This window comes from Bombina bombina, chromosome 7 (genome assembly GCF_027579735.1).
Source record: "Bombina bombina isolate aBomBom1 chromosome 7, aBomBom1.pri, whole genome shotgun sequence".
NCBI classification, from domain to species: domain Eukaryota; kingdom Metazoa; phylum Chordata; class Amphibia; order Anura; family Bombinatoridae; genus Bombina; species Bombina bombina.
In genome coordinates, this window is record NC_069505.1 from 152978851 (window position 1) to 153002048 (window position 23198).

Here is a 23198-nt window from a genome sequence, read left to right on the forward strand (position 1 = left end):
GGTTTAGGGGGTAATAACTTTATTTAGTTGCGGCGGTGTAGGGGGGGTCAGATTAGTGGTGTTTAGACTCGGGGTACATGTTAGGGTGTTAGGTGTAGACAGCTCCCATAGAAATCAATGGGATGTCTGTCAGCAGCGAACTTGTACTTTCGCTATGGTCAGACTCCCATTGATTCCTATGGGATCCGCCGCCTCCAGGCTGGCGCTTTGAAAACCAGGTACGCTGGGCCGTAAAAGTGCCGAGCGTACCTGCTAGTTTTTTGATAGCTAGCAAAAGTAGTGAGAATGTGCCGCACTTGTGTGCGGAACATCTGGAGTGACGTAAGAATCGATCTGTGTCGGACTGAGTCCGGCGGATCGAAGCTGACGTCACAAAATTCTACTTTTGCCGGTCTCGAGCCTTTGATAACTAAGGCGTATCAGCCTCGCCACAAATACGCTGCGGAATACGCAGCGTATTTGAGGTTGACGGCTTGATAACTACCCCCCTAGGGGGCATATTTATCAAGCTCTGTATGGAGCTTGAGGCCCCTTGTTTCTGGCAATCTTTCAGGCTCGCCAGAAACAGAAGTTATGAAGCAGCAGTCTAAAGACCGCTTCTCCATATCTTGTCCACCTGCTCTGAGGCGGCGGACAGAAATCAAGCCGATTGAATACGATCGGGTTGATTGACACCCCTGCTAGCGTCATTGAATTTCAGTCTCTTCAGTGTCGCTCTATTATACAATAGTGATGTCGCGAACCTAAAATTTTGCGTTCGCGAACGGCAAATGCGAACTTCCACGAAAGTTCACAAACCGGCGAACCGGGTGAACCGCCATAGACTTCAATAGGCAGGCGAATTTTAAAACCCACAGGGACTCTTTCTGGCCACAAAAGTGATGGAAAAGTTGTTTCAAGGGGACTAACACCTGGACTGTGGTATGCCGGAGGTGGATCCATGGCAAACTCCCATGGAAAATTACATACTTGATGCAGAGTCTGGTTTTAATCCATAAAGGGCATAAATCACCTAACATTCCTAAATTGTTTGGAATAACGTGCTTTAAAACATCACGTATGATGTTGTATCGTTCAGGTAGTGTAAGGTTTTTTTTTTTTTTTAAATGTACACTACTGTTTTAGCAGATATGACTTGCACTGGTGTGACACTGTGCCCTGGCAGGACCTGGAACGCACACGTGTGAGGGAAACTGACTGCTATTATTTCACAGTAAAAAAAGTTTGTTTGTTTTTTTAAATGTATGTACACTACTTTTTTAGTAGATATGACTTGCACTGGTGTGACACTGTGCCCTGTCAGGACCTGGAGCGCACACGTGTGAGGGAAACTGACTGCTATTATTTCACAATAAAAAAGGGTTGTTTTTTTTTTTAAATGTATGTACACTACTGTTTTAGCAGATATGACTTGCACTGGTGTGACACTGTGCCCTGGCAGGACCTGGAACGCACACGTGTGAGGGAAACTGACTGCTATTATTTCACAGTAAAAAAAGGTTTTTGTTTTTTTTAAATGTATGTACACTACTGTTTTAGTAGATATGACTTGCACTGGTGTGACACTGTGCCCTGGCAGGACCTGGAGTGCACACGTGTGAGGGAAACTGACTGCTATTATTTCACAATAAAAAAGTTTTTTTTTTAAATGTACACTACTGTTTTAGCAGATATAACTTGCACTGGTGTGACACTGTGCCCTGGCAGGACCTGGAATGCACACGTGTGAAGGAAACTGACTGCTATTATTTCACAGTAAAAAATGTTTGTTTTTTTTTTTTTTTAAATGTACACTACTGTTTTAGCAGATATGACTTGCACTGGTGTCACACTGTGCCCTGGCAGGACCTGAAACGCACACGTGTGAAGGAAACTGACTGCTATTATTTCAAATTAAATTTTTTTTTTTTTTTTTTTTTTAAATGTACACTACTGTTTTAGCAGATATGACTTGTACTGGTGTCACACTGTGCCCTGGCAGGACCTGAAACGCACACGTGTGAAGGAAACTGACTGCTATTATTTCAAATTAAAAAAAGTTGTTGGGTTTTTTTTTAAATGTACACTACTTTTCTCTTGTAAGGTGTATCCAGTCCACGGATCATCCATTACTTGTGGGATATTCTCATTCCCAACAGGAAGTTGCAAGAGGACACCCACAGCAGAGCTGTTATATAGCTCCTCCCCTAACTGCCATACCCAGTCATTCTCTTGCAACTCTCAACACGCATGGAGGTAGTAAGAGAGAGTGGTGAAATATAGTTAGTTTTTTATCTTCAATCAAAAGTTTGTTATTTTAAATGGTACCGGAGTTGTACTATTTTATCCCAGGCAGTAAATAGAAGAAGAATCTGCCTGAGGTTTCTATGATCTTAGCAGGTTGTAACTAAGATCCATTGCTGTTCTCACATATGTCTGAGGAGAGAGGTAACTTCAGCGGGAGAATGGCGTGCAGGTTACTCTGCTATGAGGTGTGTGCAGTTACAATTTTTTCTAGAAATGGAAAATGCTAGAAAATGATGCTGATACCGGATTAATGTAAGTTAAGCCTGAATACAGTGATTTAATAGCGACTGGTATCATGCTTACTCTCAGGGGTAATACCCTTATAAAATTGCAATATAAAACGTTTGCTGGCATGTTTAATCGTTTTTATATATGCTTTGGTGATAAAACTTTATTGGGGCCTAGTTTTTTCCACATGGCTGGCTTAAATTTTGCCTCGAAACTTTCCTGAGGCTTTCCACTGTTGTAGTATGAGTGGGAGGGGCCTATTTTAGCGCTTTTTTGCGCAGTTAAAATTACAGACTGAGACATCCAGCTTCCCTCAGAAGTCCCCTGAATGCTATAGGACATCTCTAAAGGGCTCAAAGGCTTTCCAAAGTCGTTTATTGGGGAAGGTAGGGCCACAGCAGAGCTGTGGCAGTTTGTTGTGACTGTTAAAAAACGTCTATATCGTTTTTTTGATCCGTTTTTTGAACTAAGGGGTTAATCATCCATTTGCAAGCGGGTGCAATGCTCTGTTAGCTTATTACATACACTGTAAAAATGTCGTTTGATTTACTGCCTTTTTTCACTGTTTTTCAAATTTTGACAAAATTTGTTTCTCTTAAAGGCACAGTACCGTTTTTTATATTTGCTTGTTAATTTGATTTAAAGTGTTTTCCAAGCTTGCTAGTCTCATTGCTAGTCTGTACAAACATGTCTGACATAGAGGAAACTCCTTGTTCATTATGTTTAAAAGCCATGGTGGAACCCCCTCTTAGAATGTGTACCAAATGTACTGATTTCACTTTAAGCAATAAAGATCATATTTTGTGTTTAAAAAAATTATCACCAGAGGAATCTGATGAGGGGGAAGTTATGCCGACTAACTCTCCCCACGTGTCAGATCCTTTGACTCACGCTCAAATGGCGCCAAGTACATCTAGGGCGCCCATAGCGATTACTTTACAAGACATGGCGGCAGTCATGGATAATACACTGTCAGCGGTATTAGCCAGACTACCTGAATTTAGAGGTAAGCGAGATAGCTCTGGGGTTAGACGAAATGCAGAGCATACTGACGCTTTAAGAACCATGTCTGATACTGCCTCACAATATGCAGAAGCTGAGGAAGGAGAGCTTCAGTCTGTGGGTGATTTTTCTGACTCAGGAAAGATGCCTGATTCTGATATTTCTACATTTAAATTTAAGCTTGAACACCTCCGCGTGTTGCTCAGGGAGGTTTTAGCTGCTCTGAATGACTGTGATACAATTGCAGTGCCAGAGAAATTGAGTAGACTGGATAAATACTATGCAGTGCCGGTGTGTACTGATGTTTTTCCAATACCTAAAAGGTTTACAGAAATTATTAATAAGGAATGGGATAAACCAGGTTTGCCGTTCTCTCCCCCTCCTATTTTTAGAAAAATGTTTCCAATAGACGCCACCACACGGGACTTATGGCAGACAGTCCCTAAGGTGGAGGGAGCAGTTTCTACTCTAGCAAAGCGTACTACTATCCCTGTCGTGGACAGTTGTGCTTTTTTAGATCCAATAGATAAAAAAATAGAAGGTTACCTTAAGAAAATGTTTATTCAACAAGGTTTTATCCTACAGCCCCTTGCATGCATTGCTCCTGTCACTGCTGCTGCGGCGTTCTGGTTTGAGTCTCTAGAAGAGGCTTTACAGCCAGGTAGCGACTCCATTGGATGACATACTTGGCAACCTTAGAGCACTTAAGCTATCCAATTCTTTTGTTTCTGATGCCATTGTTCATTTGACTAAACTAACGGCTAAGAATTCTGGTTTTGCTATACAAGCGCGCAGGGTGCTATGGCTTAAATCATGGTCAGCTGACGTGACTTCAAAATCTAAGCTACTTAACATTCCCTTCAAGGGGCAGACCCTACTCGGGCCTGGTTTGAAGGAGATTATTGCTGATATCACTGGAGGAAAAGGTCATGCCCTTCCTCAGGACAGGTCCAAATCAAGGGCCAAACAGTCTAATTTTCATGCCTTTCGAAACTTCAAGGCAGGTGCGGCACCAACTTCCTCTAATGCAAAACAAGAGGGAACTTTTGCTCAGTCCAAGACGGTCTGGAGACCAAACCAGACCTTGAACAAAGGTAAGCAGGCCAAAAAGCCTGCTGCCGCCTCTAAGACAGCATGAAGGAACGGACCCCTATCCGGTAACGGATCTAGTAGGGGGCAGACTTTCACTCTTCGCCCAGGCGTGGGCAAGAGATGTCCAGGATCCCTGGGCGTTGGAAATTATATCCCAGGGATATCTTCTGGACTTCAAAGCTTCCCCCCCAAAAGGGAGATTTCACCTTTCACAATTATCTGCAAACCAGATAAAGAGAGAGGCATTCTTACACTGTGTACGAGACCTCCTAGTTATGGGAGTGATCAAATCTGTTTGTGGTTCCCAAAAAAGAGGAACCTTCAGACCAATTTTGGATCTAAAGATCTTAAACAAATTCCTCAGAGTTCCATCATTCAAGATGGAAACTATTCGTACCATCCTACCTATGATCCAGGAGGGTCAATATATGACTACAGTGGATTTAAAGGATGCTTATCTTCACATTCCGATACACAAAGATCATCATCGGTTTCTCAGGTTTGCCTTTCTAGACAGGCATTACCAGTTTGTAGCTCTTCCCTTTGGATTAGTTACAGCCCGAAGAATCTTTACAAAGGTTCTGGGGTCGCTTCTGGCGGTCCTAAGGCCGTGGGACATAGCAGTGGCCCCTTATTTAAATGACATCCTGATACAGGCGTCAAACTTTCAAATTGCCAAGTCTCATACGGACGTAGTACTGGCATTTCTGAGATCGCATGGGTGGATAGTGAACAAGGAAAAGAGTTCTCTATCTCCACTCACAAGAGTTTCCTCCCTAGGGACTCTGATAGATTCTGTAGAAATGAAAATTTACCTGACGGAGTCCAGGTTATCAAAGCTTCTAAATTCCTGCCGTGTTCTTCATTCCATTCCGCGCCCTTCGGTGGCTCAGTGCATGGAAGTAATCGGCTTAATGGTAGCGGCAATGGACATAGTGCCGTTTGCACGCCTACATCTCAGACCGCTGCAACTATGCATGCTCAGTCAGTGGAACAGGGATTACACAGATTTGTCCCCTCTACTAAATCTGGATCAAGAGACCAGGGATTCTCTTTTCTGGTGGCTATCTCGGGTCCATCTGTCCAAAGGTATGACCTTTCGCAGGACAGATTGGACAATTGTAACGACAGATGCCAGCCTTCTAGGTTGGGGTGCAGTCTGGAACTCCCTGAAGGCTCAGGGATCGTGGACTCAGGAGGAGACACTCCTTCCAATAAATATTCTGGAACTGAGAGCGATATTCAATGCTCTTCAGGCTTGGCCTCAGTTAGCAACTCTGAGGTACATCAGATTTCAGTCGGACAACATCACGACTGTGGCTTACATCAACCATCAAGGGGGAACAAGAAGTTCCCTAGTGATGTTAGAAGTCTCAAAGATAATTCTCTGGGCAGAGACTCACTCTTGCCACCTATCAGCTATCCATATCCCAGGTGTAGAGAACTGGGAGGCGGATTTTTCATCCGGGAGAGTGGGAACTCCATCCGGAGGTGTTTGCACAATTGATTCATCATTGGGGCAAACCAGAACTGGATCTCATGACGTCTCGCCAGAACGCCAAGCTTCCTTGTTACGGATCCAGGTCCAGGGATCCCAAGGCAACGCTGATAGATGCTCTAGCAGCGCCCTGGTCTTTCAACCTGGCTTATGTGTTTCCACCGTTTCCTCTGCTCCCTCGACTGATTGCCAAGGTCAAGCAGGAGAGAGCATCGGTGATTTTGATAGCGCCTGCGTGGCCACGCAGGACCTGGTATGCAGATCTGGTGGACATGTCATCCTTTCCACTATGGACTCTGCCTCTGAGACAGGACCTTCTACTTCAGGGTCCTTTCAACCATCCAAATCTAATTTCTCTGAGACTGACTGCCTGGAGATTGAACGCTTGATTTTATCAAAGCGTGGCTTCTCTGAGTCAGTCATTGATACCTTAATACAGGCACGAAAGCCTGTCACCAGGAAAATTTACCATAAAATATGGCGTAAATATCTTTATTGGTGTGAATCCAAGGGTTACTCATGGATAAGGTCAGGATTCCCAGGATATTATCTTTTCTCCAAGATGGTTTGGAAAAAGGATTGTCAGCTAGTTCCTTTAAAGGACAGATTTCTGCTCTGTCTATTCTTTTGCACAAGCGTCTGGCAGATGTTCCAGACGTTCAGGCATTTTGTCAGGCTTTGGTTAGAATCAAACCTGTGTTTAAACCTGTTGCTTCCCCATGGAGCTTAAATTTGGTTCTTAAGGTTCTTCAAGGAGTTCTGTTTGAACCTCTTCATTCCATAGATATCAAACTTTTGTCTTGGAAAGTTCTTTTTTTGGTAGCTATTTCCTCGGCTCGTAGAGTCTCCGAGTTATCTGCTTTACAATGTGATTCTCCTTATCTGATCTTCCATACGGATAAGGTAGTCCTGCGTACCAAACCTGGGTTTTTACCTAAGGTGGTATCTAAAAAGAATATCAATCAAGAGATTGTTGTTCCATCCTTGTGTCCTAATCCTTCTTCAAACGACTGATTGCCAAGGTCAAGCAGGAGAGAGCATCAGTGATTTTGATAGCACCTGCGTGGCCACGCAGGACCTGGTATGCAGATCTGGTGGACATGTCATCCTTTCCACTATGGACTCTGCCTCTGAGACAGGACCTTCTACTTCAGGGTCCTTTCAACCATCCAAATCTAATTTCTCTGAGACTGACTGCCTGGAGATTGAACGCTTGATTTTATCAAAGTGTGGCTTCTCTGAGTCAGTCATTGATACCTTAATACAGGCACGAAAGCCTGTCACCAGGAAAATTTACCATAAAATATGGCGTAAATATCTTTATTGGTGTGAATCCAAGGGTTACTCATGGATAAGGTCAGGATTCCCAGGATATTATCTTTTCTCCAAGATGGTTTGGAAAAAGGATTGTCAGCTAGTTCCTTTAAAGGACAGATTTCTGCTCTGTCTATTCTTTTGCACAAGCGTCTGGCAGATGTTCCAGACGTTCAGGCATTTTGTCAGGCTTTGGTTAGAATCAAACCTGTGTTTAAACCTGTTGCTTCCCCATGGAGCTTAAATTTGGTTCTTAAGGTTCTTCAAGGAGTTCCGTTTGAACCTCTTCATTCCATAGATATCAAACTTTTGTCTTGGAAAGTTCTTTTTTTGGTAGCTATTTCCTCGGCTCGTAGAGTCTCCGAGTTATCTGCTTTACAATGTGATTCTCCTTATCTGATCTTCCATACGGATAAGGTAGTCCTGCGTACCAAACCTGGGTTTTTACCTAAGGTGGTATCTAACAAGAATATCAATCAAGAGATTGTTGTTCCATCCTTGTGTCCTAATCCTTCTTCAAAGAAGGAACGTCTATTACACAATCTGGACTTGGTTCGTGCTTTAAAGTTTTACTTACAAGCTACTAAAGATTTTCGTCAAACATCTGCTTTGTTTGTTGTCTACTCTGGACAGAGGAGAGGTCAAAAGTCTCCGGCAACCTCTCTTTCTTTTTGGCTAAGAAGCATAATCCGCTTAGCCTATGAGACTGCTGGCCAGCAGCCTCCTGAAAGGATTACAGCTCATTCTACTAGAGCTGTGGCTTCCACTTGGGCCTTTAAAAATGAGGCTTCTGTTGAACAGATTTGCAAGGCGGCGACTTGGTCTTCGCTTCATACTTTTTCAAAATTCTACAAATTTGATACTTTTGCTTCTTCGGAGGCTATTTTTGGGAGAAAGGTTTTACAGGCAGTGGTACCTTCCATTTAAGTACCTGCCTTGTCCCTCCCTTCATCCGTGTACTTTAGCTTTGGTATTGGTATCCCACAAGTAATGGATGATCCGTGGACTGGATACACCTTACAAGAGAAAACACAATTTATGCTTATCTGATAAATGTATTTCTCTTGTGGTGTATCCAGTCCACGGCTCGCCCTGTCATTTTAAGGCAGGTAATTTTTTCATTTAAACTACAGTCACCACTGCACCCTATGGTTTCTCCTTTCTCTGCATGTTTTCGGTCGAATGGCAGTTAGGGGAGGAGCTATATAACAGCTCTGAGGGTGCAACTTCCTGTTGGGAATGAGAATATCCCACAAGTAATGGATGATCCGTGGACTGGATACACCACAAGATAAATAAATTTATCAGGTAAGCATAAATTGTGTTTTTTTAGCAGATATGACTTGCACTGGTGTCACACTGTGCCTTGGCAGGACCTCAAACGCACACGTGTGAAGGAAAATGACTGCTATTATTTCAAATTAAGAAAAGTTTTTTTTTTTTTTTAATGTACACTACTGTTACACCAGATATGAGTGGTGGCACTGGGCAAGTGGGCACAGTATACGATGTGAGCCTGAGCTGGCAGGCAGGCTGCAATTAGATTACACAGGGGGAAAAAAAAAGCAGACTGATGTTCTAGCCCTAAAAAGGGCTTTTTGGGGTGCTGTCCTTACAGCAGAGATCAGATGAGTCCTTCAGGACTGTAGTGGACATTGAATACACTAGCCTAGCTATCGATTTCCCTATTAAATCAGCAGCAGCTACTCTGTCCCTCCTCTCACTAAGAATGCAGGCTCCGAATGAATCTAAAATGGATGCTGTCCAGGAGGTGGGAGGGTCTGGGAGGGAGTGTCTGCTGCTGATTGGCTGGAATGTGTCTTGTGACTGTGAGCTACAGGGTCAAAGTTTACTCAATGATGACGAATAGGGGGCGGATCGAACATCGCATATGTTCGCCGTCCGCTGCGAACATGCTATGTTCGCTGCGAACTATTCGCGGCAGAACTGTTCGCGACATCACTATTATACAATAGTTTTAGAGACTTCTGGCAGCCAAATTGTGTATAAGTGTTATGGTAAGACACCTCAGCCTGTCTGAGGTGTAGGAGGCATGATTGGTTTATTATTATAAATAATTTTTGCATAACGTTAAGCGGCGGTGGTATTAAAAATGCTTAAAGTGACAGTGTATTTAAAATAATTCTAAATATTTTTTTTTTTACAAACATTTTACTGTTTTCAGAAAAAGAAATGAGGCTTTTAAATAAAATAATACAGTCAAACATGGTGGAGGTTCACTGAGGTTTTGGGATTACTTTGCTGCTTCAGCCACTGGATGTATTGACTGTGTGCATGGCATTATGAAATCTGAAATCAATGTAGGGCCCAGTGCCAGAAAGTTTGGTCACCGTCAGAGGTCATGGGTTTTAAAGCAGGACAATGACTCAAAGCACACATCAAAAAGCACCCAGAAATTGTTTAAGACAAAGCGCTGGAGAGAACTGAACTAGCCAGCAATGAGTCCAGATCTCAATCCCATAGAGCACATGTGGAGCGATCTCAAAACAGCAATTGGGAAAATGAACCCTTCCAATCTGAGAGACCTGGAGACCTGGAGCAGTTAGCAAAAGAAGTGTGGTCCACAATTCCAGTAGAGAGGTGTAAGAAACTCATTGATGGTTACAGGAAGCAATTGATATATGAATATATACATATATTTATGTGTTTATATGTGTATATACATATATTAACACTTAAATATATATGCATATAAACATATACATATACTGTATATATACAGGCTACACGCAGTTCAGTAGACCACAATGTAAAGGCACTTTTCAGAGCCTTTTTTGCTAACCCACAGCTGCCGACTTTAACCTCGTATTACTGTTTAATGCAATTTTTTTTATTTATTAATTACTACACTACACCTAAATTTGGGGGCAATTGGGGCACATTTAGAAAATTAACCAGAGATCTGATTTCTGGTTACTTTTCGGAGCACTAATTGCTACTGCTGCACTTGTTGTGGCTGGTTATTTATTGTGCGCCCGTAAACGGACGAATTTGCGATCCACTTGTAATCTAGCCCTAAGTGTTTGGATGGTTCAATGGGTGGATATAGATAGATTGATAGATAGATAACATATGTGTGTGGAGATAGATAGATAGATATATTCATGAAAAGGGAAGTCAAATAACGAAAATTAAGAGGTAGGGGAACATAATTATGAAAATTAATGATAAATTAAAAAATAAGGAGAGAAAAGGGGGGTTTGAGAGAAACATAGCAACAGGAGGAAAAAATAAAGAGAGAGGATATTTTAAAAGGGAATAAGAAACAAAGTATCAATTACTTATATTAGTACTTGATGAAGACACAAAATCAAGAAATAAAAGAAATTCCAGTTTTGTAATTTGCTGTCTGAGTATTTGGCTAAATTTATTGTGTATTGTGGCTGATTTTGTTTCTATGGGTCATCGACTCTCAAGAGAGGATGGTTCTCTACAATGTCACCTGATATGAATACTGAAATGGAGGAACCATATTTTAAATGACTTCAGAATTTTGAATTTACTGTTTTTCTTCATCTAATGGATATGATTTTATGTCCTTTAAGTATTTTTTTTTAAAGATAACTTGCCTAGTACTGACAGAAAATAAACATTTAAAAGCTTGACGTCTCAATTGTTTTTCAGGAGTCACAGCTAAAAGCTCTGAAAGAGACAGTACAGCTCTGCTTGTCGTCTGTTCTGCACAGTCAGCCTCCCACCAGGCATATGATCCCATCACATGCAAGAGATAGGCCGATATCTCCAGCAACGAATACTTCAAGACTGCCATCTCCCGTAACAAACTCAGAGGTAGAGTTTTTTTGTTTTGTTCTTGCAGGTTACATTGTTAAACTCCCACATGAATAATCAAAGGAACCAAAATGCATTGCAGTTCAGTAAAAATCTCAGTTTTCTTTTGATTTCAGGATGCCTGGTCTACAAAATAAAAAGCCTATGTGAGAGAATTCCTTGAAGCAGTTCATGAATTATACAATACATTCTAGTTTAACTATTAAAGTATAGGGCTCTTCGGTTCTGACATAATGAAGTCATGTAGTTGTAAAATATGCAATAGGCAGCACATTATAAATACAAGCAAATTGGGCTCAACCACTTGTTGTGTTAGGCAACATTAAAATACAGATTAATTTCTTACATAGTTATTGCAATTGCAAAGTATTTTATTTTTCTTGTCTCATCTACAGTTCAGTAGTATTCTCCAGTTAAATCGTTTTAATCCCCATACAGTAAGGTGTGCCAAAGGACAAAACTCACCCTTTTTTGTTCTTGGTCAATACTAATTAGCACACAAGATTGTCAGTGGCCCTGCTGTGTTATCACCCCTGGTATGAATAGTATCTTTATTATCTTTTATTACACATGGTACTTACATTTCTGTGTGGCTTGCTCTGGGGTTATTTGGCGTCTTCCAGCAGAAATAGGACTATTGTACCTTAAATGGGTGAGACTCTGTGACAGAGGAGGATTCTCAGGCCCAAAGACAATAATTCAACCCTTCATTGGATTTAATTTGCTTTCATTAACCAATGTGTATAGATTATATACATATAAATACAGTGTTTGTGTAAGTGTGTGTATATCTATATATATACAGTATCTCACAAAAGTGAGTACACCCCTCACATTTTTGTAAATATTTTATTATATATTTTCATGTGGCAACGCTTAAGAAATGACACTTTTCTACAATGTAAATTAGTGAGTATACAGCCTGTATAATAGTGCAAATTTGCAGTCCCTCAAAATAACTCAACACTCAGCCATTAATGTCTAAACCATTGGTAACAAAAGTGAGTACACCCCTAAGTGGAAATGTCCAAATTGGGCCCAAAGTGTCAATATTTTGTGTGGCCATCATTATTTTCCAGCACTGACTTAACCCTCTTGCGAATAGAGTTCACCAGAGCTTCACAGGTATCCACTGGAGTCCTCTTCCACTCCTCCATGACAACATCACAGAGCTGGTGGATGTTAGAGACCTTGCACTCCCCCACCTTCCATTTGAAGAAGCCACACAGATGTTCAATAGGGTTTAGGTCTGGAGACATGCTTGGCCAGTCCATTACCTTTATCCTCAGCTTCTTTAGCAAGGCAGTGGTCATTTTGGAGGTGTGTTTGGGGTCATTATCATATTGGAAACTGCCCTGCGGCCCAGTCTCCGAAGGGAGGGGATCATGCTCTACTTCAGTATTTCACAGTACATGATGGCATTCATGGTTCCCTCAATGAAATGTAGCTCCCCAGTGCATGCAGCACTCATGCAGGCCCAGACCATGACACTCCCACCACATGCTTGACTGTAAGCAAGACACACATGTCTTTGTACTCCTCACCTAGTTGCCACCACACACGCTTGACCCCATCTGAACCAAATACATTTAGCTTGGTCTCATCAAACCACAGGACATGGTTCCAGTAATCCATGTCCTTAGTCTGCTTGTCTTCCGCAAATTGTTTGTGGGCTTTCTTGTGCATCATCTTTAGAAGAGACTTCCTTCTGGGACGACAGCCATGCAGACCAATTTTATTCAGTGTGCGGCGTATGGTCTGAGCACTGACAGGCTGACCCCCCACCTCTTCAACCTCTGCAGCAATGCTGGCAGCACTTATACGTCTATTTCCCAAAGAAAACCTCTGGATATGATGCTGAGCATGTGCACTCAACTTATTTGGTTGACCATGGGGAGGCCTGTTCTGAGTGGAACCTGTCCTGTGAAACTGCTGTATGGTCTTGCCCACCGTAATGCAGCTCAGTTTCAGGGTCTTGGCTATCTTCTTATAGCCTAGGCCATCTTGTAGAGCAATAGTTCTTTTTTTCAGATCCTCAGCAAGTTCTTTGCCATGAGGTGCCATGTTGAACTTCCAGTGACCAGTATGAGAGAGTGTGAGAGTGATAACACCAAATTAAACACACCTGCTCCCTATTCACACCTGAGACATTGTAAGACTGAGTCACATGACACTGGGGAGGGAAAATGGCTAATTGGACCCAATTTGGACATTTCCACTTAGGGGTATACTCACTTTGTTGCCAACGGTTTAAACATTAATAGTTGTGTGTTGAGTTATTTTGAGAGGACAGCAAATTTACAGTTATATACTTTACATTGTAGCAAAGTTTCATTTCTTCAGAGTTGTCACATGAAAAGAAATCATAAAATATTTACAAAAATGTGAGGGGTGTACTCACTTTTGTGAGATATTGTATGAGGGAGGATGAAAGTATTGGTGAGTTTTCACATTTTTTGTAGGACTTGACCCCTGCTTTCAAATCATAATATGCACACTACTTCTGACACGTGCAAAGAGCCATGATAAACCCCTTATCGCTCGTACGCAACAGCATGCCACTCGTAATCTAGCCCTTTGTATTTAAAGGGACAGTAACTTTAAAATTAAAGTTTCATGATTCAGATAGACATGTAATTTTAAGAGACTTCCCAATTTACTTCCATTATCTGATAGTGCACATTCTTTTCATATGGACATTTTCTGAGGCATCAGATACTACAGGGCATGTGCCAGACTTCACAGTTTATATGTATGTAAATAATAGATACTCAGTTCACACCGCACATACAGTGTTAATAAGAATCTTGGAGGCGCCACCCAAGGCTAAAAGATGGATGATTCCAGTAGTCCCACCAAAAGGCAGCTCTTCACAGGAAAGATAAATCTAGATGAAATAAGAAAAAGAAAGAAGGCACTCCAATGGCATATTATCTCAAGAGTATGATCCCTTGCACCACAAACAAAGGCCCCAATAGGAGATACAGTATACTCACAAGCTTCAAGCACTTAGCACAAAGTGCAATGTAACATAATCTGAGAAATTAGGAGCTTCCCAGCTATCTTACATACAGGATCAGTGATGTCTAGGGATTCCACAGTACCAATTGTCACCAAACAGGATCCCAATAAAGATTGCAATGCACTACAAAGAAGTATAAAATACCAAATTTATTAAAAAATGCATATAGCACAATAAAAAAGCTGAACGTGTTTCGCAAGAAACTCTTGCTTCCTCAAGCAGCATACATTGACATCACACGTCAACATTTATATACACAATGTAATAACAATTGTCAAACATTCATTGTTTACGGATTTCACGTAATCGTTATACAAACAAGTTTCACCTGATAAATCACAATATATCACAAGTCTTGTAAAACTTAACAGATATTTAAATCCGCCAAAACAAACAAGAACAATGAATAGGCTGCGGCGTGTGTAACACAGATCATCGGATCACTCATGACATCACAAATCTCTCAATATTTTGTGAGTTCAGGAATCAACACATGATCATCCATACGTCATTGGCTATGTCTCCTAGACGACCGGAGTAAACACCATGGAACCTAATAACAAGCACCCGATACAGGATACCAAATATCTAAACAGATAAAAAATACACACAAATTATTAACAATGTATTACATAAAAGAATCTTGTCAGATGGCAACATAAATAAGAAATTATATTTATCATCAGGTTGATTTTACAGATCGCAATATCTATACAGATCACAATACGGCTGTAGTCCGTGATGTATACTCCGGGCGTCTAGGAGACATAGCTGATGACGTATGGATGATAACGTGTTGATTCCTGTACTCACGAAATATAGCGAGATTTGTGACGTCATGAGTGATCGAACGATTGGTGTTACAAATGCTGCATCCTATTCATTGTACTCATTTGCATTGGCGGATTTAAATATCCGTTAAGTTTTACAAGACTGGCTTGTGATATATTGTGATTTATCAGGTGAAACTTGTTTGTATAACGATCATGTGAAATCTGTAACCAATGAATGTTTGACTATTGTTATTACATTGTGTATATATATATATATATATATATATATTTGCGAAACGGGTTCAGCTTGTTTTTATTGTGCTATATGCACTTTTTAATAAATTTGGTATTTTATACTTCTTTGAAGTGTATTGCATTCTTTATTGGGATCCTGTTTGGTGACAATTGGCACTGTGGAATCCCTAGACATCACTGATCCTGTATGTGAGCTAGCTGGGAAGCTCCTAATTTCCTAAATTGTGTTATATTGCACTTTGTAATAAGTGCTTGAAGCTTGTGAGTATACTGTATCTGCTATTTAGGCCTTTGTGTGTGTTGTGAGGGATCATACTCTTGAGATAATATGCCATTGGAGCGCCTTCTTTCTTTTTCCTATATGTATGTAAGTCAGTGATTGGCTGATGGCTGTCTCATGATATGGGGGGGGGGGCTATTGCTAATTTATGTTTCAAAGTAAGTGCATTGTCTTTTTGTTGTGCACTTTTTGATAGTCAATTTGCATTGCAGCTCCAAGATAGGATATTTCCAGTTATTGGTTTCTACATAAAATTGCTGCTCCTCATTGTTTCACTTGCCGTGTTTTACTTGGGAGATAGAAAGCTTATACAATTGAACAGCATGAGTTTGTGCGCTCTGAGAGAATATTATTAGAATACAAAATAAAATCTTCATGAAGACTGAAACTCTGGGCAATGATAACTGGAATAAGACAAACTATACTATCTCTTTACTTAACCCCTGACATCTGTAATCAATATTTTGATTTTTTTTCTATCTCTAAACTCATTTATTTCTAGTCCTACTTGATTTTACATTTTTATTTTGTTTAGCTGGTATCTACTTGCTTTCCTATTAATGCTGTATTGACTTAAGGACAGTGTATTTTAAAATATTTCCTTTATTTGGACAACAATTTAAAACATAGTAATGTGCTGGTCATTGACACGCTTAATCATGGAGAAATAAGGCATTAATCATGTTTTAAATTGTCCAAATAAAGGAAATATTTTAAAATATAAAGTGCTTTGGACATTACAGAATTGTATCAAAGTGGAGGTATTACAGAGATCTCGGTTTTCAACAGCACTACATATACACAGCTGTTGAGAAGATATTGGAAATGTTGTATTGACTTTAGGAATGAAAGGCTGGTAAAGAAAGTGAAAAGATAGTCATCCTACTTTGCTTTCTGAATATCTTTTTTTTTCCTTTGTCTTGATTATATTCCATATCAAAATTCCATTTTTACTTGGATGTTTATACTTTTTTATCTCAATCCTCTGTGAGTCATTAACAACATGGCTATCTTTCATCATTCCAACATTAATCTTCGCCCTTCATTCTTTATGTCGATATTAATCTTCCACCCACCATCCTTGATGTTTACTTTTCGCTACTCAAACATCAATCCTATTCCACCTTTTTATTTCAGTGTTAACCCTCTAACTTTCCTTTTTCCTCTCCCACATTTATCATTTATCTATTTTAAAAAATTTTTTTATATCACACTGTTTTTTTTATTTCTTTAAACTTATTTCTACTATTCTCATTAGCTGTATATAATTGTCCCCTAAAGGGACACTCAATCAAAATTATTCTTTCATTATTCCGATAGAGCATGCCATTTTAAACAACTTTCCAATTTACTTCAATTATCTAACGGCTAGATTTAGAGTTTTGTCGGTAACGACCCACGTAGCTAACGCTGGTTTTTTTTCTCCCGCACCTTTTAAATACCGCTGGTATTTAGAGTTCACAGAAGGGCTGAGTTAGGCTCCAAAAAGGGAGCGTATAGCATATTTACCGCCACTGCAACTCTCAATACCAGCGGTGCTTACGGACGCGGCCAGCTTCAAAAACGTGCTCGTGCACGATATCCCCATAGGAAACAATGGGGCAGTTTGAGCTGAAAAAAAAACTAACACCTGCAAAAAAGCAGCGTTCAGCTCCTAACGCAGCCCCATTGTTTCCTAAGGGGAAACACTTCCTAAGTCTGCACCTAACACCCTAACATGAACCCCGAGTCTAAACACCCCTAACCTTACACTTATTAACCCTTAATCTGCTGCCCCCGCTATCGCTGACCCCTGCATATTATTTTTAACCCCTAATCTGCCGATCCGTACACCGCCGCAACCTACGTTATCCCTATGTACCCCTAATCTGCTGCCCCTAACACTGCCAACCCCTATATTATATTTATTAACCCCTACTCTGCCGCCCCCAACGTCGCCTCCACCTACCTACACTTATTAACCCCTAATCTGCAGACCCAACCTCACCGCTACTATAATAAAGTTATTAACCCCTTATCCGCCTCACTCCCGCCTCAATAACCCTATAATAAATAGTATTAACCCCTAATCTGCCCTCCCTAACATCGCCGACACCTAACATCAAGTATTAACCCCTAATCTACCGACCGGACCTCACCGATACTCTAATACATTTATTAACCCCTAAAGCTAAGTCTAACCTTAACCCTAACACCCCCCTAAGTTAAATATAATTTAAATCTAACGAAATAAATTAACTTTAATTAAATAAATTATTCCTATTTAAAGCTAAATACTTACCTGTAAAATAAATCCTAATATAGCTACAATATAAATTATAATTATATTGTAGCTATTTTAGGATTAATATTTATTTTACAGGCAACTTTGTATTTATTTTAACCAGGTACAATAGCTATTAAATAGTTAATAACTATTTAATAGCTAAAATAGTTAAAATAATTACAAAATTACCTGTAAAATAAATCCTAACCTAAGTTACAATTAAACCTAACAGTACACTATCAATAAATTAATTACATACAAATACCTACAAATAAATACAATTAAATAAACTAACTAAAGTACAAAAAATAAAAAAATATTTACAAACATTAGAAAAATATTACAACAATTTTAAACTAATTACACCTACTCTAAGCCCCCTAATAAAATAACAAAGACCCCCAAAATAAAAAAATGCCCTACCCTATTCTAAAATTAAAATAGAAAAGCTCTTTTACCTTACCAGCCCTGAAAAGGGCCTTTTGCGGGGCATGCCCCAAAGAATTCAGCTCTTTTGCCTGTAAAAAAAAACATACAATACCCCCCCCCAACATTTCAACCCACCACCCAGATACCCCTAATCTAACCCAAACCCCCCTTAAATAAACCTAACACTAAGCCCCTGAAGATCTCCCTACCTTGTCTTCACCACACCGGGTTCAGCGATCGGTCCTGAAGAAATTCCGAAGTCTTCATCCAAGCCCAAGCCGGGGCTGAAGATGTCCATGATCCGGTTGAAGTCTTCATCCAAGCGGGAGCTGAAGAGGTCCATGATCCGGCTGAAGTCTTCTATCAAGCGGCATCTTCAATCTTCTTTCTTCCGGATCCATGTTCATCCAGCCAACGCAGAACATCCATCTTCACCGACGACTTCCCGACGAATGACGGTTCCTTTAAGGGACGTCATCCAAGATGGCGTCCCTTGAATTCCGATTAGCTGATAGGATTCTATCAGCCAATCGGAATTAAGGTAGGAAAATTCTGATTGGCTGATGGAATCAGCCAATCATATTTAAGTTCAATCCGATTGGCTGATCCAATCAGCCAATCAGATTGAGCTCACATTCTATTGGCTGTTCCGATCAGCCAATAGAATGCGAGCTCAATCTGATTGGCTGATTGGATCAGCCAATCAGATTGAACTTGAATCTGATTGGCTGATTCCATCAGCCAATCAGAATATTCCTACCTTAATTCCGATTGGCTGATAGAATCCTATCAGCCAATCAGAATTCGATGGACGCCATCTTGGATGACGTCCCTTAAAGGAGCCTTCATTCATCGGTAGTCCATCGGGCCAGCAGGATGTTCCGCGTCGGAGGTCTGCAAGATGGATCCTGAAGAAAGAAGATTGAAGACCCCGCTTGGAAGATGACATCGCCCGGATGGAAGACTTCTTCAGCGCCGCTTGGAGGATCACTTCATCGGATGGAAGACTTCTTCAGCGCCACTTGGAGGATAACTTCTGCCGCTCTGGATCTCCTCTTCAGTTTCATTGGTGGCTCGGCTGAGTGAAGACGACTCAAGGTAGGATGATCTTCAGGGAGGTAGTGTTAGGTTTTTTTAAGGGGGGTTTGGGTTAGATTAGGGGTATATGGGTGGTGGGTTTTAATGTTGGGGGGGTTGTATTTTTCTTTTACAGGCAAAAGAGCAGTTTTCTTTGGGGCATGCCCCGCAAAAGGCCCTTTTGAGGGCTGGTAAGGTAAAAGAGCTTTGAACTTTTTTAATTTAGAATAGGGTAGGGCATTTTTTTATTTTGGGGGGCTTTGTTATTTTATTAGGGGGCTTAGAGTAGGTGTAATTAGTTTAAAATTGTTGTAATATTTTTCTAATGTTTGTAAATATTTTTTTATTTTTTGTAACTTAGTTCTTTTTTATTTTGTGTACTTTAGTTAGTTTATTTATTGTATTTTTTGTAGGTATTGTATTTAATTAATTTATTGATAGTGTAGTGTTAGGTTTAATTGTAGATAATTGTAGGTATTTTATTTAATTAATTTATTGGTAGTGTTAGGTTTAATTGTAACTTAGGTTAGGATTTATTTTACAGGTAATTTTGTAATTATTTTAACTAGATAACTAATAAACAGTTATTAACTATTTAATAGCTATTGTACCTGGTTAAAATAAATACAAAGTTGCCTGTAAAATAAATATTAATCCTAAAATAGCTACAATATAATTATAATTTATATTGTAGCTATATTAGGGTTTATTTTACAGGTAAGTATTTAGCTTTAAATAGGAATAATTTATTTAATAAGAGTTAATTTATTTCGTTAGATTTAAATTATATTTAACTTAGGGGGGTGTTAGGGTTAAGGTTAGACTTAGCTTTAGGGGTTAATAAATGTATTAGAGTAGTGGTGAGGTCTGGTCGGCAGATTAGGGGTTAATACTTGAAGTTAGGTGTCGGCGATGTTAGGGAGGGCAGATTAGTTAGGGTTAATACTATTTATTATAGGGTTATTGAGGCAGGAGTGAGGCGGATTAGGGGTTAATAACTTTATTATAGTAGCGGTGAGGTCCGGTCGCCAGATTAGGGGTTAATAAGTGTAGGTAGGTGGAGGCGAAGTTGGGGGCGGCAGATTAGGGGTTAATAAATATAATATAGGGGTCGGCGGTGTTAGGGGCAGCAGATTAGAGGTTCATAGGGATAACGTAGGTTGCGGCGGTGTACGGAGCGGCAGATTAGGGGTTAAAAATATTTAATAGAGTGGCGGCGATGTGGGGGGACCTCAGTTTAGGGGTACATAGGTAGTTTATGGGTGTTAGTGTACTTTAGAGCACAGTAGTTAAGAGCTTTTTAAACCGGCGTTAGCCCATAAAGCTCTTAACTCCTGACTTTTTTCTGCGGCTGAAGTTTTGTCGTTAGATTTCTAACGCTCACTTCAGCCAAGACTCTAAATACGGGCGTTAGAATATCCCATTGAAAAGATAGGATACGCAAATGGCGTAGGGGGATCTGCGGTATGGAAAAGTCGCGGCTGCAAAGTGAGCGTTAGACCCTTTCCTGACTGACTCTAAATACCAGCGGTAGCCCAAAACCAGCGTTAGGAGCCTCTAACGCTGGTTTTGACGGCTAACGCCAAACTCTAAATCTAGCCGTTAATGTGCAAATGTGTCTTTTTATATTTAAACTTTTTCAGTCACCAGCTCCTACTGTGCATGTGCAAGAATAAGTGTGTATGCATTTGTAAATGGCTGATGGATGTCACATGGTACGTGTATGCATTTGTGATTGGCTGATGACTGTCACATGGTACAGGGGAAGTGGAAAAAGAAATAACTTTTAAAATTGTCAGAAAAAAAATCTACTAATTATTTGAAGTTCAGACTAAGTGCTATTGCATTGTCTTGTTATCTTGCATTTGTTGACTGTGCAAATCTACTGTGTTGACTGGTCCTTTAACATATTAAATTGATCCTACTATATCAAAATTCCTTGTTTACCTTGATTTTATTAATTTTTCAATTCTTTAAAATAACATTAACCACAAAACTATCTTCAAAAACTTCATAATTATTTTTTCCTTTAATTCTTCATGTCAATATTAATTTTCCACTGACAATCCTTACCTTTTACTTTAAAATATGAATAATGTTCCACCTATTTCTCTATGTTAATACCTTTTGGGTGTTTTTTTTTTTAGATTAGGGATGGGCAGTAAAAGAGCTGAATGCCCTTTTAAGTGCAATGCCCATACAAATGCCCCTTAAGGATTTTACTTTTAGGGGGCTTTGTAATTTTATAATGTAAAAGAGCTGTTTAACTTAGGGCAATGTCCTACAAAAGGCCCTTTTAAGTGCTATTGGTAGTTTATTGTTAGGTCAGGGGGTGTTTATATTTTAGGGGGGCTTTTTTGTTTTTATAGGGCTTTTAGATTAGGTGTAATTTTTTACTATTTTGGATAATTTTATTTTTAAATTTTTGTAATCTTAGTGTTTTTTATTTTTTGTTATTTTAGCATGGGTTTTTTTAATGTTAGATTTTTTTATTTTTTTTCGTAGTGTTAGGTTTATTTAAATTTGTAATTTAGGATTTTTAGTTGGTAGTTTATTTTATTTTATTAGAATAGTTATGTTAGGTTAATTTATAGTTTAATCTTAGTTTTTTTTTTATTTCACAGGTAAGTTTTTATTTATTTTAATATAGTTATATTGTAACTTTTAATTTAAAGTTAGGGGGTGTTAGGTTTAGAGGTTAATTTAGTGTTTTGCAATGTGGGGGCAGCGGTTTAGGGGTTAATAGGTTTAGTTTATTAGTTACAATGTGGGGGGCTGGCGTTTTAGTGGTTAATAGGTTTAGTTTATTAGTTGCGATGCAGGGGGCCGGCTGTTTAGGGGTTAATATGTTTATTATAGTAGTAGCGATGTGGGTGGACGGCAGATTAGGGGTTAATGGGTTTATTTATTAGTTGTGATGTGGGGGGCCGGCGGTTTAGGGGTTAATAGGTTTACTTAGTGTTGGTTATGTCGGAGAGCGACTGATTAGGGGTTAATCCCTTTATTTTGCATTTGCCATGTTGGGGAGAGGCGGATTAGGGGTTAATAACTTTAGTGTCAGCGATGTCTGGGAGCGGTGTATTAGGGGTGTTTAGACTAGGGGTTTATGTTAGGGTGTTAGGTTTAAACATAAATTTCTTTTCCCCATAGACATCATTGGTGTTGCGTTACAGTGATTTGCCATTCCGTGTTAGCGTTTTTCTAACACTCTCTTCCCATTGATGTCTATGGGGGAAAGCATGCGGTATGGAGCTTTTCACGCCATACCACACAGCACATGGAGGTTTTTCAGTAAATCATAATGGCAGCGCTATGGAAAGTTCAATACCGCTCATTTTTTTGCAATCTTTAAACCCCCGATATAGCGCAAAAGTCTTAATCTAGGTGTCTGCTTGCTTTCCCCCATATGTGCTTTGTATACATTGTTACCAATGCACTAGAAAACTCTGGGTAAGATATGCAAATTAGCTATACAATGTCTAACACTTTTTCTTTTTAAGTAATGCTTTAAACACAGCAATCCCCTCAATAGGGTAAAATGCAGCAAGTGAAACTATTGTTTTAATTAGTAATTATTTTAAATCTGAACATTTCATATCTTGTGTTAACGTTTTTTTGTTATAATAAGATGAATATTTCCACTCTTTATAGAAGGTTATTTATATCAAATATATTATACAGGGCACCACTCAGTTTGGTAAAATCCTTCATTTTCACATCAGTATTCAGAATATTTCCTTAATTCTACCTAGGGTAATTATTTATGCCACTTATCTATCATAATGTGTGCATAAACCTTTTGTTTTTTTATTTATTAACAGGTGCGCTTTATGAATTGCCTATGGGATTTCTGTTTCCCTTATCTA

At 39.6% G+C, this 23198-nt stretch overlaps 1 protein-coding gene across 1 annotated transcript in view; it reads left to right on the plus strand.

The window, feature by feature from the left end:
- LUZP2 (leucine zipper protein 2) overlaps positions 1 to 23198 on the plus strand; it is a 1349153-nt gene that overhangs the window by 1046264 nt on the left and 279691 nt on the right. Inside the window, 1 exon segment of the mRNA XM_053689315.1 lies at positions 11066 to 11230. Within this exon segment, the coding sequence (XP_053545290.1) occupies positions 11066 to 11230 (165 nt within the window).